The sequence below is a fragment of the Rattus rattus genome, chromosome 6 (genome assembly GCF_011064425.1).
Source record: "Rattus rattus isolate New Zealand chromosome 6, Rrattus_CSIRO_v1, whole genome shotgun sequence".
Lineage (NCBI taxonomy): Eukaryota > Metazoa > Chordata > Mammalia > Rodentia > Muridae > Rattus > Rattus rattus.
The window spans coordinates 25,764,839-25,780,247 of NC_046159.1; the positions used below are offsets into that span (position 1 = coordinate 25,764,839).

Here is a 15,409-nt window from a genome sequence, read left to right on the forward strand (position 1 = left end):
CAGACAGGGTCTTGCTGTGTAGCCCAAGCTGGTCTCAATGCTCCTGCCTCAGCCTTCCTGAGTGCTGGGATTATCATTGCAAACCACAAAGTCAGGCCTTCTGCCTTATTCTTTTTTAAATCTCCAGCGAGGTACTTAAAGTTTTCAGAGCATCCTTCTATAGCACCAGATCCGTGAAGGATCTGAACAATTCTGACTATCTCTGTTATTTGTAGCATCTCCCTTCCCAGCCTCAGGCTCCGGGCTCGGACTGCCGAGTTCTAATGCTCCATCAGCCCGCAAAGCTTGTAGGCTCTGCAGAGAAATAACACCAGGCACAGGGCATTCCAGACTCCAGCCTGTCTGGTTTAAGACATTTTCTCATAGAAAGAACCATAGCAGGGCAGTACGGTGAGGCCTGGGGAGGGAGACACGACTAGGACTCTGCAAATGCCTTCTCTCTGTCACAAGCCCAGGGACCACTCGTGGCCTCTTGAAGTTCAATTCTTAGTCGCCCTGCCCACAGGCTGTGTGACCTCAGGCACCTAAGTGTCTGCTCACTTCAGCCAATCGCTGGTTAACTGCATAGTTCTCCAGAAGACCTTCCCTGAGTACCCAGGACGGACACTGCTTTCTTAGGTACTCTGATGGCCCCACGAGCGTGCATCTGTCATAGTGCTTGATAACTTCTGCCTGCCACGCTGTCCACAAGACTACGTAAGAATGGAAATGGTTTGCATCTGCCGTCTTCCCCAAGGTCCTAACAGAGTGCCCAGCACGGAGTAAGCATCACCACCCACCTTTGCTTCCTCTGTGTGTTTCTGCGTGGATGTCTGTTCACTCCACCGTGCTGGGGTTAAACGGACCGGTGGCACTTGCTTGCCCTGAAGGGATGGTTCTTACTCTGATTTTCTTTCTTCTAGAAGAAATAACGTTACTGCTCTATATTAAGTGGGGTTCCTGGGAAGCTTACGCTTGGGGAAGCCACGCTTGCTCTGTGCCTATTCTAGTTTTCACGCAAGAGCAGTTGTCAGAGCGTGTGGTCAGGGAGTCCACTTGCTCATCCTTGTTCTGTGGAGCTCGTGGGTGTTGATGAAGAGGGAAAGGACGGGTGAGCCAGCACCTGGAGCCTGTGCCCTCCCTCGGCCTGGGCAGGCGGCTTTGCTTCGGAGAATGAGTTGGCTGCCTGCCCCTCTCTTAACGCTCTGTGCCCTCAGCTCCCAGACACTCTCATCCAGCCGTGAGTGTAGCATATACTTTTAAGGCTATGATCTTAGTGCTGAGAAATGGAACAGGGTATTTAAAACGATGCTCCCGAGGGTGAGAGGGCTAGGAGAGGTGAACCCAAGGATACGTTGTCAGACCTCATCAGCACACGCCGGCTGGGATCTGTGAGCAAACTTAGCATCCCATCTTGCTTTTCGGTAAAGTCTCGTCACTCTGAGAGCTGCTGCTGTGGAAGAGCTGGAAATGGCAGCAGATGTGCTGAGACTGAACCCTGCACCTGGCTGTATTCACAGAAAAGCTCTCTCGTGCCCTCGCAAAGGAGTTGAAAACACAGGCTGAGGCTCTGTGTAGCTCATTGCTTACCCAGCATGCATGAGGCCCTGTGTTCAATCCCCGGTACCAAATGAACCAGGTGTGGTGGCACATGCCTCTAATCCCAGCCCTTGGTAGGCAGGAGGATGAGCCTGGGCTACAGCAAATTGGCTAGCCTGGGCAAGAGACCCTATCTCAGCAGTCGAAACCTGCACACCACAGAAATGAGTGCCAGCCCCTCAAAGTGCCAGCATTCCGAGGTTGCTAAACTAGTCAGGTCTGCCCGAGAGGACCGCTGCCATCCCAGATTGGGTTGCTATGGCACTGCATGCAAAACCCCAGTGTTATCTCTGGTGTGTAGACTACGACAGCAGTCAGAGACCTGCCCTAGTCAGAGCCTGTGGTCATTCCTGACCCTCTCTCACCTGGGCTCTGCCCTTCCTTTTTAAAAACAAAACAAGAACCAATGTCCTTTATTATTGTCATGTGTATATCTGATGTAGGACGGGGTGGCATGTCACAAAGCACACGTGTAGGGCAACTTCATAGAATTGCCTCTGTCCTTTCCACCTCTCTGAGAGTTCTGGAGTTGAACTCGGGTCATCAGGACCGTGTGAAAAGGGCTCCCAGCTTGGCTGGCCTGTCCCTCCCTTTTCTTTGTCACTGTGTATCATAAAGCACAGGTGTGTGTACATTTAACCTAGGGCTGCCACCTGTTCCCTTAGGTCTGCATCAGGTGACTGAGTTTATGGCCTGGAGCGAGTGGACATCAGGTCCTGTGTGTGAGTGCACAGCACAGGGATGCTCCAATCTCACTGGGCGTCAGCTACGTGGCTTCACCCATAATTGCTGAATGCTGCCCTGGGAGAGGAGAGGGAGGGATAAACTGGGGTTCCAGAGTTGGCACCCTCACATCCATACCAGCCCTGGGAGGCCAGTGTCACCCTGGCCACAGGCCAGCGTATGACTTTGAGAGGATTAGAGTGTTAGTTCTCCTGCCGTGTGTTGACTGCTCTAGAGCTGGTGGGACCTGGGAAGATGGAGCCTAAAAAACGAGGCAGGCTTTTGCAATAGCCAGCTTTATTCAGTTTATACTCTGAGGGTTAGGAAAAGTCCCTTGAGTAAAGTTCCCAGGAGTTCAAGCTGTGTACAGTCACAAGGACAAGCTGCACGTGGCAGAGGCGTGTTTTTTCCACAGAGGCATGTAAACAAGTAACAACAGCCAGTCGGGATGAATAATCTGGAGTCCGCTCACTCCTGTCTGCTACAGCTGGGAGGCGCACGGTCTAAGAACAGTTCCTTGTTTTGAAGAAACTAAGGTCACAAGACTCTTGTTTTCTTGGAGTTTTCTCACAAGCATTCAGATTTCTCCACACGAGACTTCCATTCTTGGACCACATCAGCACTCCCAGTCACTGAGGGAGTCAGGATCTGACCTGGGTTCGTCTGAGTGTACCTGTGTGGTATTGTGATGCAGCAGGCACACGGCAGGCCTCTGACCAGAACTGCCACAGGGACAAGTGTCAGGAGGAACAGTGGTAGTGAGAAAGGAGACGGACACCTGCTGCGGACGGAAGGAGACTGGAGTCAGGGATGCTCTGTGTCTGTCTGGTTTAAGTTTTAGAAGCACCGTGAGTCTATAGTGTTTCTCAGAAATATTTAAAAGCAAGCTATGAGGTAGAAATAGTAGAAGTTTTTAAAAGTAGCTTCTAGTGGTCCCCATCATTCTAACCGACAAGAAAGATCACTGACAGGTGCTCAGACCCCTGTGTGACGAACAAGGGCAGACAGTTGTGTCGTCTCACCTCGTACGTGACTGCTCACGGGGAAGGTGTACTTGTGTGAGAGCATGCTGAACGGGCAGCCCCACACTCTAAGCCTGGCCCCACTCTCCATCTCATAGCCATGCAGAGGGCTCAGGGCTCAGTACTGCCACTTGGTGTGCTTGTCCTGCAAGATACTCACCGAATCCATGGTGACAGGACACAGGCAGGTCCTGTGCCACAGGTCTACGAGCCTCCTCAGCAGAGTCCTTCCAGACCTCAGTCCATCCTTGTGGGAGCCACTTGAAGTACGACACCCTCTCTGTGACTGTGTTAGTCCCTGGGGACGGGAGACCCACCTGAAGCCCTGTCCAGACCCTTCACCCCGGCCCAGTGATCAGTACCTGTAAGATGGCATCGTCCCGTCTTGACTTGGCTGGGAGCAGATAAGGATGTGTGGTCTCTGTCTCTCCTGCTTAGGGAAATGTTGCTCACACCCACGGCAACTTTTCCTGTCCTCAGGCCAGTCCACAGTCCTTTCGGCTTTCCTTCACCCGTAGTCTGATTTCCGGGAGAACTATGCCTCTTTTCCTGAGAAACGCCTCCATGGTCAGCATCCCCTTTCATCCAGCACCGTCTCCCATCATCCATTGCTGGAGTTCAGCTTCTGCCCTTCATCCTCAGTTGCCCGTTTGCTTTCCCCACAGGTGCCAGCATGAACGGCCTGGAGGAACCCAGCATCGCCAAGAGGCTGAGGGGCACCCCTGAGAGGATCGAGCTGGAGAACTACCGCCGATCGGTGAGGCAGGTGGAGGAGCTGGAGGAGGTGCCTGAGGAGACCCAGGCCGAGCACAACCTGAGCAGCGTGTTAGACAAAGGCACCGAAGAGGATGTGGCCAGCAGGTCAGCTGATACCCGTGGTTTGCCTGGCTACAGGGTTCCTGGGGCAGTGGCCTTACTGGGTCTCCAGATTCAACTGGCAGCGACAGAACTTGCTAAGCAAGGGAATTTGAACCCATTCAACTGGGTCAGAATCTTAGTTCTTCTCTCACTATCTGTGAAGCCTTAGGCAAGTCCTCAGTTTCTGAGTCTGTAATCTGTAAGGCACCTCTAGTGCCTTCCTCAGGGTCAGTGCGAAGGTTAAGGAACAGGTAGGAACGCGGTGTTTAGAACTGTCCTTAGCAAGTATTGGAGTTTCCATCAGGTGCTGCTGATCATGTGCATTCGAGGGAGTCCTAGGAATAGATGTGGGCCATGTGTTTTGTCCCCTTGTAGTGGGGAGAAACTAATGATAACCAGGACCAGACCTGAGCTTCCGACTCCATATTCTGAGGTCCAGGCCCTGGGTTCTTCCTGTTCTCCCTGCCGCCCTGTGACCCTTTCTCACCACCATCAAGGTCAGCCATCGTTACTGTGTGATCCTGTATGTCTAGAGCAGTGTAGGTAACCATCGCTAGATGGAGCAGGACTGGAAAGAGTGACAACCCGTAAGCCTTCCTGAGCGCAGCCCTCTCCCCTAGCACTTTGCGCATCGTTGAAAAGGTAGCAGAAAAGCTAGCTAACACCATCATGTACCAGTTGCTGCTTACAAACTGCGGGCGAGAAAAGACCTTCACAGGGAGGAAAGCAAGCTGGAAACAGCATGCCTCCAGAGGCGGATGCTTCCACAGAGGTCGCCAGGCTTGGAGCAGAGGGTGGCTGCCACTGGTGACTCTGAAGCCTTGACAGAGCCACCTGGCAGTGAGCAGAGAGAGAAACAGAATCTTGGCGTGCCAGGGGCCACACACAAAAGACATCTGGCTTTGCCAGTCAGTGTCTAATCTGTTTAGCTGATGACTGATGAGACCAGGATGACAAGGATGGGCAGAGTCGGTCGAGGCCAGACTCTCACAGGGCTCCAATGCCAGAGCTGAGGCTCCAGACCAAGAACTTTCACTTAGAGTGGGTGGGCAGATGTATCTTTAAAGGTGAGAATGTTTGCCAGAGCACATCTCTAAGCACGGCTGCCCTCAGCTGCATCCCAGCAGAAAGACCTGGGGCACACGCTGTGGTAAGGTACCCCTCGGGCTGGCACCACAGACAGCCCTCTTGTTGCTATAGTTCCAGGGTTTTCACTGACCCGAGGCCTCAGTCTCATGGCTGCAGTGCGTCCAGAGTTCCCCCGGGGACACACCCTACACTCCTGTCTCATTGCCAGTCCCGTGGTTCTGCCAAGCACATTGATAAACCCTTGAGCAGAGCAGGTGGCTTAACCTTAGATTGTGGTGTCGAGATAAGCAATCAGCATTTATCTAACATAAAAATACCCACTTAAATTCTATTAAAGAAAGGAAACCCAGAAGAGTGTAGGGATGGCATGCCTCGGTGGGAGCACGTTTACCACGCATGTTCAAACCGTGGATTCTGTCCTTGAAAGGTCTTTTATAAAACTGGAATAAAATGCAGGCAGTGATGGTGCACACTTTTAATCCCAGCACTTAGGAGGCACAGGTAGGTAGATCTCTTGAGTTCGAGGCCAGTTTGGACTACAGAGTGAGTTCCAGAACAGCCAGGGCTATACAGAAAAACCCTGTGTTGGGAGGGGGGAAAATGACACACTAAAAAGGAAAAACACGTAATAACACGTATGCCATATCAGATGCTCCATGAAAAGTGAGGGCTTCGGAGCAGGAGTGGTGGCTTTGCCCACTTCCCTGGGGAAGCTGTAAGACGCCTGAGACAGATGTGTTCTGTTCTCTTCCCCATAGTGCCAGGTTCAGTCAGGTGCATTCGCAGCCTTCCGCCTGCTTAGTGAGGGGTTAGCCCTGAAGACGAGAACGCACATCCTTTTAAGAATCTTCTTGCCCAACCTGGACAGTTGGCACATGCTTGCAATCCCACATGTGTATGAGCGGAAGCAGGGAGATCAAGAGTTCAAGGCCAACTTGAGTTATATGAGACCTTGGCTTCAAAAAAGAAAGTAAAGAATGAATGAATGAGTGAGTGAGTGAATGAGTGGATGAGTGAGTGAATTAGCCCAGGAGCTTGTTCTCCCACAGTTCAAAGAGCTTGGCTCAGCCATCCCGGTTGAGCAATGTGGTATATTTTAGATATCGCTATGGAATCCGACCGACAAGTTCCTTATCCTCTGTGCCTCAGTTTCCCCATCTGAAAAGGCCATGACACCAAATTAGTGTCAGCAGTAACTGTCATTACTCACACACCCATCACAGTATGGTACCCATCTTTAGCAGAGGCCAGGGATGCAGGTGCTGGTCTCCATCACGAGGTGAAGTAGGAGCCAGTATCTGCCTGGGTCAAACTTGCCCTGCCTGGGGCTGATCATCCGCCTCTCTGAATCATACCTCCTGTGTAGCAGATGGCGAGGTTGAGAGCCAATACAGCTGTCCTGGGGACAACCTGAGAACCTTCCTTTAACTGTAATGCTGGTATCAGCAGCAAGCTGTGGACACTGCTTCCCAGGGGTCTTGTCTGGGGTCTTCAGGGTCAGCAGATATCCCGGGAGATTTCTGTAATGACCTCCATCGTTTGGTTCACATAGTGCCTGCAGGTCCTAAGCCAAGGTCTCATCAGCTGTTGTTGACTCCTGGGAAAGAAGCCTCCAGGTGGTACATTGTGTGTGTGTGTGTGTGTGTATGTGTGTGTGTGTTCATGTGTGTGTGCATGTGTGTGTCTGTGTCTGTGTGTGTAAGTGTGTGTGAATGCGTGCGTGTGTGTGCATATGTGTGTGCGTATGTGTATGTGTAAGTGTGTGTGTGTCTGTGTGTGCATATGTGTGTGTAAGTGTGTGTATGTGTGTGTCAGTGTGTGTGTGTTTGTCAGTGTGTAAGTGTGTGTGTGTAAGTGTGTGTATGTGTGTGTCAGTGTGTGTGTTGGGGTGGTGAGGGGAGACAGGTTGTCCGAAGGCAAAGGCCAGGGAGAACTAACCCCATGTTTAGGAAGGTAGCCTGTGCACAGCCCAGTTGCTGTGTTCCTTATTGTCTGCCATCTGTGAGCTCTAAAGAACACTGAAGAGGATAGAGAGAGGGCTCAGTGTGTAAGACCACTTGTTACTTTTGCAGAGGTCCTGGGTTTGATTCCCAGCACCCACATGGAGGCTCATAGCCTTCTGTAACTCCAGTTCCAGGAGATCTGACATCCTCTTCTGATATCTGAAGACAGTAGGCATGCATGTAAAGTACAGCTATACAAAACACTCATACATATAAAAACATGGATAGAACGGGGCTGCGGAGCTGGCTCAGTGGTTAGGAGCACTGTCCATCCTTGCAGAGGACCTGGGGTCCACTCCCAGCACTGACATGGTGGCTCCCAAACCCACGTAACTCCTATCCCAGGGGCTCCGATGTCCTCGCCTGGCCTCCTTGGTTGTGTCACAAATAGTTGAGTAAAACATTGGTAATGAAATAAAATACTTTTTTAAAAAAGAAAAGATAAATAAATAAAGAGCAAACACATAACGTTTCGCGGATAGGACAGTTAAGGTTTCAGAGGACTCCCCAAAGTTGATGGCACCAACAGGGTAAGGAGAGGAAAAGCCAGTCTCCAGGCAGAGCGTGAGTGAACAGTAACCCCCGTGTGCCCTCTCTTCAGTTCCTTTTCCAACAGAGGCAGTGAGGAACACTGGTCCTAGATGATACATATGTAGGGTTTTAGCAGAGCGAATGTAGAGAACACTTTGTGCCTTCTTTGGACCCCTGCTTGGCAGCCAGTATTGTCAGGGTCAGTGGGTCCCAGGGGTGAGGCAGAGCAGACTTCAGTCCCTGAATAGGAGAAGCTTAGTAGAGTCAAAGCCATTCTCTGTTTCCTGTTTCCCTTCAAACGTGCTGGGAAGGAGCTGAGAATCTGGCTCAGTAGTGTAGCACTGAAGCTCGAGGTCTTTCTTGCTACACAGCGAATTCGAGGCCCGGCCAGGACTACCTAAGGCCCAGAAGAAGGAGAAATAGGATAAGGAGGAAAAGAAGGCAGAGGGGGAGGGAAGAACTCCGTGAAATTGACATAGAACTCTTTTAAGATGATTCTTCTCAGTGCCCTGTGTCTGAACCAAATTCCTGCACACCCACCCTGACAGCCGCTGGTTCTGAGTCACTGCAGAGTTCTGGGGGAAGCACTTAAGAGCCTGGGCACAGGGCTGGAAATCCTGACTCCCGTGAGCCTTAGTTAGACACGCTCAGTCATAAGATTAGCTGTACAGCAGTGTGGTCATGTGGCCAAGGGAGTGGGACCAGAGGAAATGCCCTGAAATATGACAGGGTGCCTCCACAGGAAGTACCCTGCGTTATATAGGAAGTACCCTGTGCTTCAGGCATCGAACCCGTGGCTCTGCAGGCTAGGCAAGCACTCCGAACTGAATTACACTCCCAGTCTAACTGTTACCTTCCTATTTTGAAATAGAGTCTCACTCAGTTGCCCAGGCTGGTCTTAACTCGCTATGTAACTTAGGCAGGCCTTGAACCTCTGGATCTCCTACCTAGGCCTCCTAGTCCCCATCCCTCCTAGGAGACTGTATCCCTCTGCTAAAAAGAAGGAGAGTGGATATTCTTGTTAGATTTTTGCTACTGTGTGGATCCTCCTCACTTAAAAAGTGGCCCACCTTCTGCTGGTTCCTCCCTCAGCCTCTACAGGTCAGGGTAAACAGGGAATCTAATGTGAGCCTCGAGGCTGGATGTAGCTGAGTGGTACCATCCTCGCCAGGCATGCGTGTGGTGTCCTGGATTTACACCTCGGATCTTGTGTGATGTAAGAGCGGGGCAACCCTCAAATTATCCCAAAGGTCCTGTGGTGAAGGTAGCCTGAAGGAAGCCTCTACTAGCTCCTGTGGGTGGCTCTTTGTCCTTCCTGCAGCTAGGGAGACCGCTGTGTAGAAACAAACAGAAAGGCCTCTCGGAAATGCTTACACTTAAAGCCACTAGGGGAATGCTCCAGGGCTGACCTTTTGGCTCTCACAACCTCTGAGCTATTGTAAAACCAGCTGGAGTGGCACAAACGGCCATCATGGGGCTTCACTGTCTTCATCGCAGAGGGACGGATTCATCACACGGATTATGTCTGGGGCGGCCTCCTAAGGACATGGTATGGGTGAGGTCAGGCTGCACTCAGGCCCCTCTCTTGGGATGTCAGGCATGGTCCCTCCCAGCCTGTCTAGACAAGCCGCTGGGCACACTGAGGTAGAGGGACAGAAAATGTAAGACAAGTGCAAAAGTCTCCATGCCCTCCCTTTAGACAGGAGCAGTGCTAAGCAGACCTGACTGACTGCACACTTGATTGACAAGGCAAGCTAATGCAACCCCGTAAGCCAGTGGGGACAGCATTCAGAATTCAGGCGCCAGGTTTTCTGTTGTTTCTTCTTACTTTTCCTCTTTCCTTGTGTGTTCTGAGGCATGGTCTCACTCTGTATCCCTCGCTGGACTGGAACAAGCTAGCCTTGAACATGCAGTGACCCTTGTCTCTGCCTGCCAGGTTCTGGCGTTACAGACATGCACCACCATGCCTAGCCCGTCCGAGTCTTAGGTTTACATTTCAAACAGCCTCCTCCCAGGTCTCTGCCACACACACACACACCCTCCCAATGCACACCGTATGCTAGGCATGGTCTTTCCTGGGTCACCTTTGCTATTCCCAGTAGTCAGAGAGTACAACACAAGACTGCTCTACCTTAGCTGAGAGTGTGTGTCCACTGGCTGAGCTGTAGCAGGTCTCAGAATGTTCTTTGAGCAGTATATGGTAATACATACTTATAACCCCAGCGCTCAAGAGGACTGAAGACTCAGGCCAGCCTGGGCTACATAGTGAGACCCTGCCTCAGGGGGAAAAAAAGAACTCATGAATGAACGAGGTTGTGGGCCCGAGTAAACTGTGAAAGAAAGTAAGAGTCAGTCTAAGATCACCCCCACACCCGAGAGACGGGCACAGCCTGGCCTACCTGTGTAGACCTCAGCCTTATGAGGCTCAGCTGCTTAAGAGGGTTCTCAGAACTTGCTGGAAGCTAACATGCTCATGGCTAGGCCCTGTTGCCATGGGAAAGGATCATTAATGATTGACTTGCTAGAACAGAGGCAGGGGTGGTGGTGAGCACACGCAGACTGTAGTAGAAGTGTCACTGTGTCGCTGTGAGCGCTGGTTAGCCAACAAGAGGGAATGTGTCCTCATTTCTGACCCAGCTCACAAGTACAGTTTACCAGAAGCACCATGAGACTCAGTCACTTGAGAGGGACCCAGAACTTACTGGAAGCTGACGTTCTCGGGCTATGGCCTATACAGTGCAGGGACGGATGCAGAGGTTTAAAACTCCACCATGGAAAGATTTTCTCATGAGAAGTCCAGGAAGCTAGAAGATTCAGAGAGTCCACTGTCCTGGTTTTCACATGTGATGTCACTTTCACTGCAGCTTTGGGGTTTTTATTGGGACACCATTATGTGCAGTCATTTTTGATAGTCCGTGTGGTTAGTCTAGTCTTCAGGTCACCCTAAAGTCTCCTTTCTTCTCCTAGGGGAAGCGGGGAGTCTTTGGTCTTCCTAGTGTGACCAGTCCCTGCATTCAGACTTAGTGTGGTCAGACATCACCATAGATCACCCCATCAGACAGAGCTCCGGAAATGAGCACCAGTGCCCGCCTTCCAGCACGGGCTTTGACTCACCCCACATACAAAGGGGCTCACGAGGAGCTAAGCCCACCTTCACGGGAAGCTGAGTCTCACCGGGCACCCCACTCCTCATCCCTGTGGAGCCGGGAGGCCCCGAGTCCTGTGCTGTCGTAAAGGCAGGTTTTTGTCCAGCCTGGTCCAGTGCAGGACAGTGTCTGTCCAGACAGAGGACAGACTCACAACTCTGAAACAAATTGGAAACCTCTTGAGCAAGGCCATGTATGACTGCATCCCACATGTCGCTGGACCTCCTTGGCAGGGCCTGAATCAGAACAGAGGGTGGGTTCTTGCCTGTAGCAGTAGCACTGACTCCATCCCAAGCCGAGCTGGCCTTGTGCTGTGCAGGAAACAAATGAGGATGAACGAGGCCACAGAAGTGGTCCAGGGTTTCTGCTCTCCCTGTGCTGGGCGTGGGCCTTTACTGCACTTTACCTGTGTGGCATGTTCCATAGAGAGGTTGCAGCTTAAACATAGAGAGTTAGACCCTCACTGTCGCTCCTCTCCTCCCCTCCCCTGTCCTCTCCCATCCCCTCTTCTCCCATCCCCTCTTCTCCCATCCCCTCTTCTCCCCTGAGAGATTCTTCTGCCTGCTGGTTCAGCCTCTTGGGGCTTCCTCCCCACCTCTACCCACCATGGTTGTCACTGGAAGCTTCTAGCCAGTCCACATAGAGTGCAGTTGAGTTCCTCCATCCAAACAGTGGCGAGCTAGGACCTTCTCTCCCTTTTGGATGTGCAGCGAGTAGCCTCTGTGGCCCACGGGCCAGGTTGCTCCCCTACTGGCGAAGGGCGGCCCGGTCACTGCTTCCTCTCCATTGCCTTGTTGGGAACTACTACCTGTGACCGTGGCTCTGAACTGTCCCTCTCCACCTGCTGTGGTTCCTTCGCTCAAACTGGGTGCTTCCTTTCTCTCAGCAGTTCTGAGTCAGAGATGGAGGAGGAGGAGGACGAAGAGGACCAGCTCCCCACCTCTGACCTGGGCGGGGTTCCCTGGAAGGAGGCAGTCAGGATCCATGCCCTTCTGAAGGGAAGAAGTGAAGAGGAGCTGGAAGCCTCCAAGAACTTCGAGCCTGAGGAGGAGGAGGAAGAGGAGGAATATGAAGACGACGAGGAGGAGTATGATGAGGAGGAAGAGGAGTCCAGTGAAGGTCAGAACCCTCTCCTCTATTCCTGGCCCGTCCCACTCCCACCCCTCCAGCTCTTGACAGACATTAGAGTCCACATGCTGCCCTCAGAACCTGAGGTTTCTCCGGCCCTCGTTCACTCCAACCTTAGGTAGAACAGAGGCGAGATACAGTGCCTGGCAAGCTGGAAAAAAAACGTCCCTTGTGTACATGGGGTTTTTAAAATATTTTCATAGTATTGTTAAATGTATTCACTTTACATCCTACCCACTACCCTCCTCCTGGTCACCCCTTCCACAGCCTCTACCACCCCCCCCATACACACACACACACACACATTGGTATTTTTAATCTGGAAGTGGAAGGCGGGGCTCGTCTGAGGTCTGTGTCCAAGTTAAGCTCCTTTTACTTTTTCATTTTATATTTCCCTCCTTCAGCTTCATACAGAGCTTTACTATAGTAAGACAGATGAAGTTGGCTCCTTCCAGGAGCCTCCCCTGCTGCAGGATGGCTGTGATCTTAAGTGCCCACTAGACTGGCTCCAGCCACAGTAGTGACCTTTGGGGCCTGAAGAATGCTCATGTTGAGTTTCCAGACACTCTGGCTACTTCTAAAACTCCTCTTGCCTTGGGCCTGAGATTTCTCTGTCCAGTGCCTATCCGTCTGTGATGGGAAGACATGAGGAACTTGGCTGTGTAAGAAAATCACTCTTTGCCTGGCTGCAGAGGGCCCATGGGTGGTAAGGAGGAAGCCAGGGCTAGTGGAGATCCGGGTCCCCGAGGAGAGCCATGCTCACTTCCAAGGGGACAGCTCCTTCCTTGTTCTTGCAGCCCCACATCCACAGGGCATGGACACAGAATTAGCTGCTGTGCTGACATTGCTTGTCCGTGGGCTCTGTGCACTTGCTGCCGTGGACCGTCCCATTAGGCTCAGGGTCAGAACCCTTTCTGGTGTCAGCAGCTTCCCTAGAGAGCACCCTCTCTCATCTTCCTGTGCTGACCCCTCTGGAGGCCAAAGCGGGACAGGAAGAGGGACTGTGCTAGAAAGACTGGCATTGGCCGTCATGATCTCTCTATTGTGTGCCCTGCAGTACCATGCTGGCCCAGAGTTCCCATGTGCTCACACTCCCCAGGGTGAGTCCATCCCCTCCAGAGCTCCCACAGGGAAACGTGTCTTGTCTGAGTCATTTGAGATGCCACCGTCTCCAGTGATGATGAATACAGCTTTTAGCCCCAGCGCAATTCCAGGAGAGTTTGCCCGCCTTCACTTGCCAAGCTGGGACGTTGGCTGCACACTCAGCCAAGCCCTGGCATTCCTTTGTCCCCATCCTGCAGCGCATCTTGGGGCCGCAGACCTGGATGCCTGTATGGACGAGTGACGAGACACACTTGCACGCAGCGGGATAGACACACTTGCACGCAGCAGGATAGACACACTTGCACGCAGCGGGATAGACACACTTGCACGCAGCAGGATAGACACACTTGCACGCAGCGGGATAACTTTGCTCTCTGTTCTCTTTCCTCCTCCACTCCCTTCTCTCCGTGTCCCTGTGGGATTCTTGGTGCTGTCTGTGGGTGTCTGGCTCCCCCTGCTGTAGAAGGGGAGTATTGCCCCTGGGACAGAGAACTCCTGCAAGGCCAGTGGCTCCAGCATCTCTCAAAGGAAGAAGAAATGGGTACATGTGAAGGTACCCGCTTTGCCTCCTGCCCACCTCCACCCCGGCTCCCAAGCAGCCATCTAAAACATGCCTCCAAGAGCAGGCCCCACGTGGAAGGTCTTTTTGTAAAGCTGTTCTCAAAGGCTCTGGGCATCCCTGGGTATCTGTCCCAGGCCCGGCCTCCCCAGACGAAGCACAGACTAGCTGTGAGTTAGCAGATCCCCAGAGGACAGAGAACAAGGTTTACGGAATGTCACCCACCTGCGTGTCTTCCACTCTGAGTCGCCTTATCCAGTTAAACCTCACTGCCTAGCCACAGCTCTTCAGTCTCACCCCAGGGTCTCCACACTGCTAATGGCCCCCATTCACACACCACACACACATACATACATACATACATACATACATACATACATACACACACACAGCACATACACACACAGCACCCATACAACACACATCATACACACATACCACACATACACACAACACACATAGCACATACATATATACCACACACACACCATACACACACCACACATATACCATACGTACACCATGCATACACCACACATACACACACCTCACCTACACCACACATACACACAGCACGCATACAACACACATCATACACACATACCACACATACTCATAACACATACACATAGCATACATACACAGCATACACATATATACACACACATAGCACATACATATATACCACCACACACACACACACACACACACACACACACACATACCATACACACACCACACATACAAGTCTGCAGGTGTTGGCAGAAGGCAGAGCTGTGCTCAGAGCAAAGGCTCAACTCTTCCCTCGGTGGCTTAGAAGGCAAAGAAAGGGGCAGCCTTTCTCTCTGTGCCTCACCCTGACACATCTAAGCTGTCAGTGCGTTTGCCATGATTCAGCCCTCGCCAGTGCCATCTGGGCAGACTGTCTTTGGGGATGGACTCTGAATCCATATAGATCAGTAAGAGAGTCTGTGGGGCCGTCTCTCCACATCCGAGAACTCGCTCCGCTTTTGGGCCAGGCCACGCCAGGCTACATCTTCATTACGTTAAGTTACAGAGCTGCCCTGGTAGTGACAGGTGTCTAGCTAAGGGTGTCGAGGAGGTGACAAACATACAGGCCCAGATGGAAGCTGGCTTCAGGCTGAAGCTGAGGGTCCTTCAGATCGGTGGCACCTGCTCTTACTGCCTCAGTAGCTGCCCTCCCTTCCTCGGTGCTCACCCCAAGCTCCTTAGTTACTGGCTGTCCCGTTATCTTAACCCTACTATGTGGCATGACCCAAGCACTAATGAGAGGCTCCTTCGGGGCAAGGGGCTGCATGTGAATTCCACCGGCTCTGACAGCAAGCGTGAATGCAGGGGGCGCTGCTGGGTTTTTATATAGCTGAGGGGCAGACCTCATGCCTAGAGGGGTCGGAAGGGCTTCTGATGCAGTTTGTAAGGAAGGAAGGAGGGGCCTCACCCACAGAAGGGAAGAGGCTTTGGTCTCACTCCTGCCTGAATGCTGGAGTTCCAGACTGCACAGGACAGATCTCTGCTTCATCCTCCAGCTGCTGTCCTGCCCTCCCTGCTGACCCCGTGCCCTGTGTCAGCATGCAGCATGTTCTCTTTGGCCCAAGGGCTTCCCCCCAACCCCAGCCCCCAGCAGCAGCTTTACCGCAGAGGGTAAAA

The 15,409-nt window shown here is 52.2% G+C and overlaps 1 protein-coding gene across 1 annotated transcript in view; it reads left to right on the forward strand.

Moving 5' to 3' along the window:
- Mical3 (microtubule associated monooxygenase, calponin and LIM domain containing 3) overlaps nt 1-15,409 on the forward strand; it is a 197,574-nt gene that overhangs the window by 147,588 nt on the left and 34,577 nt on the right. The window contains exons 20-22 of the mRNA XM_032905759.1: nt 3,989-4,184; nt 11,837-12,069; nt 13,646-13,735. Coding sequence (XP_032761650.1) covers nt 3,989-4,184; nt 11,837-12,069; nt 13,646-13,735 — 519 coding nt within the window. The remainder of the gene's footprint in view (nt 1-3,988; nt 4,185-11,836; nt 12,070-13,645; nt 13,736-15,409) is intronic.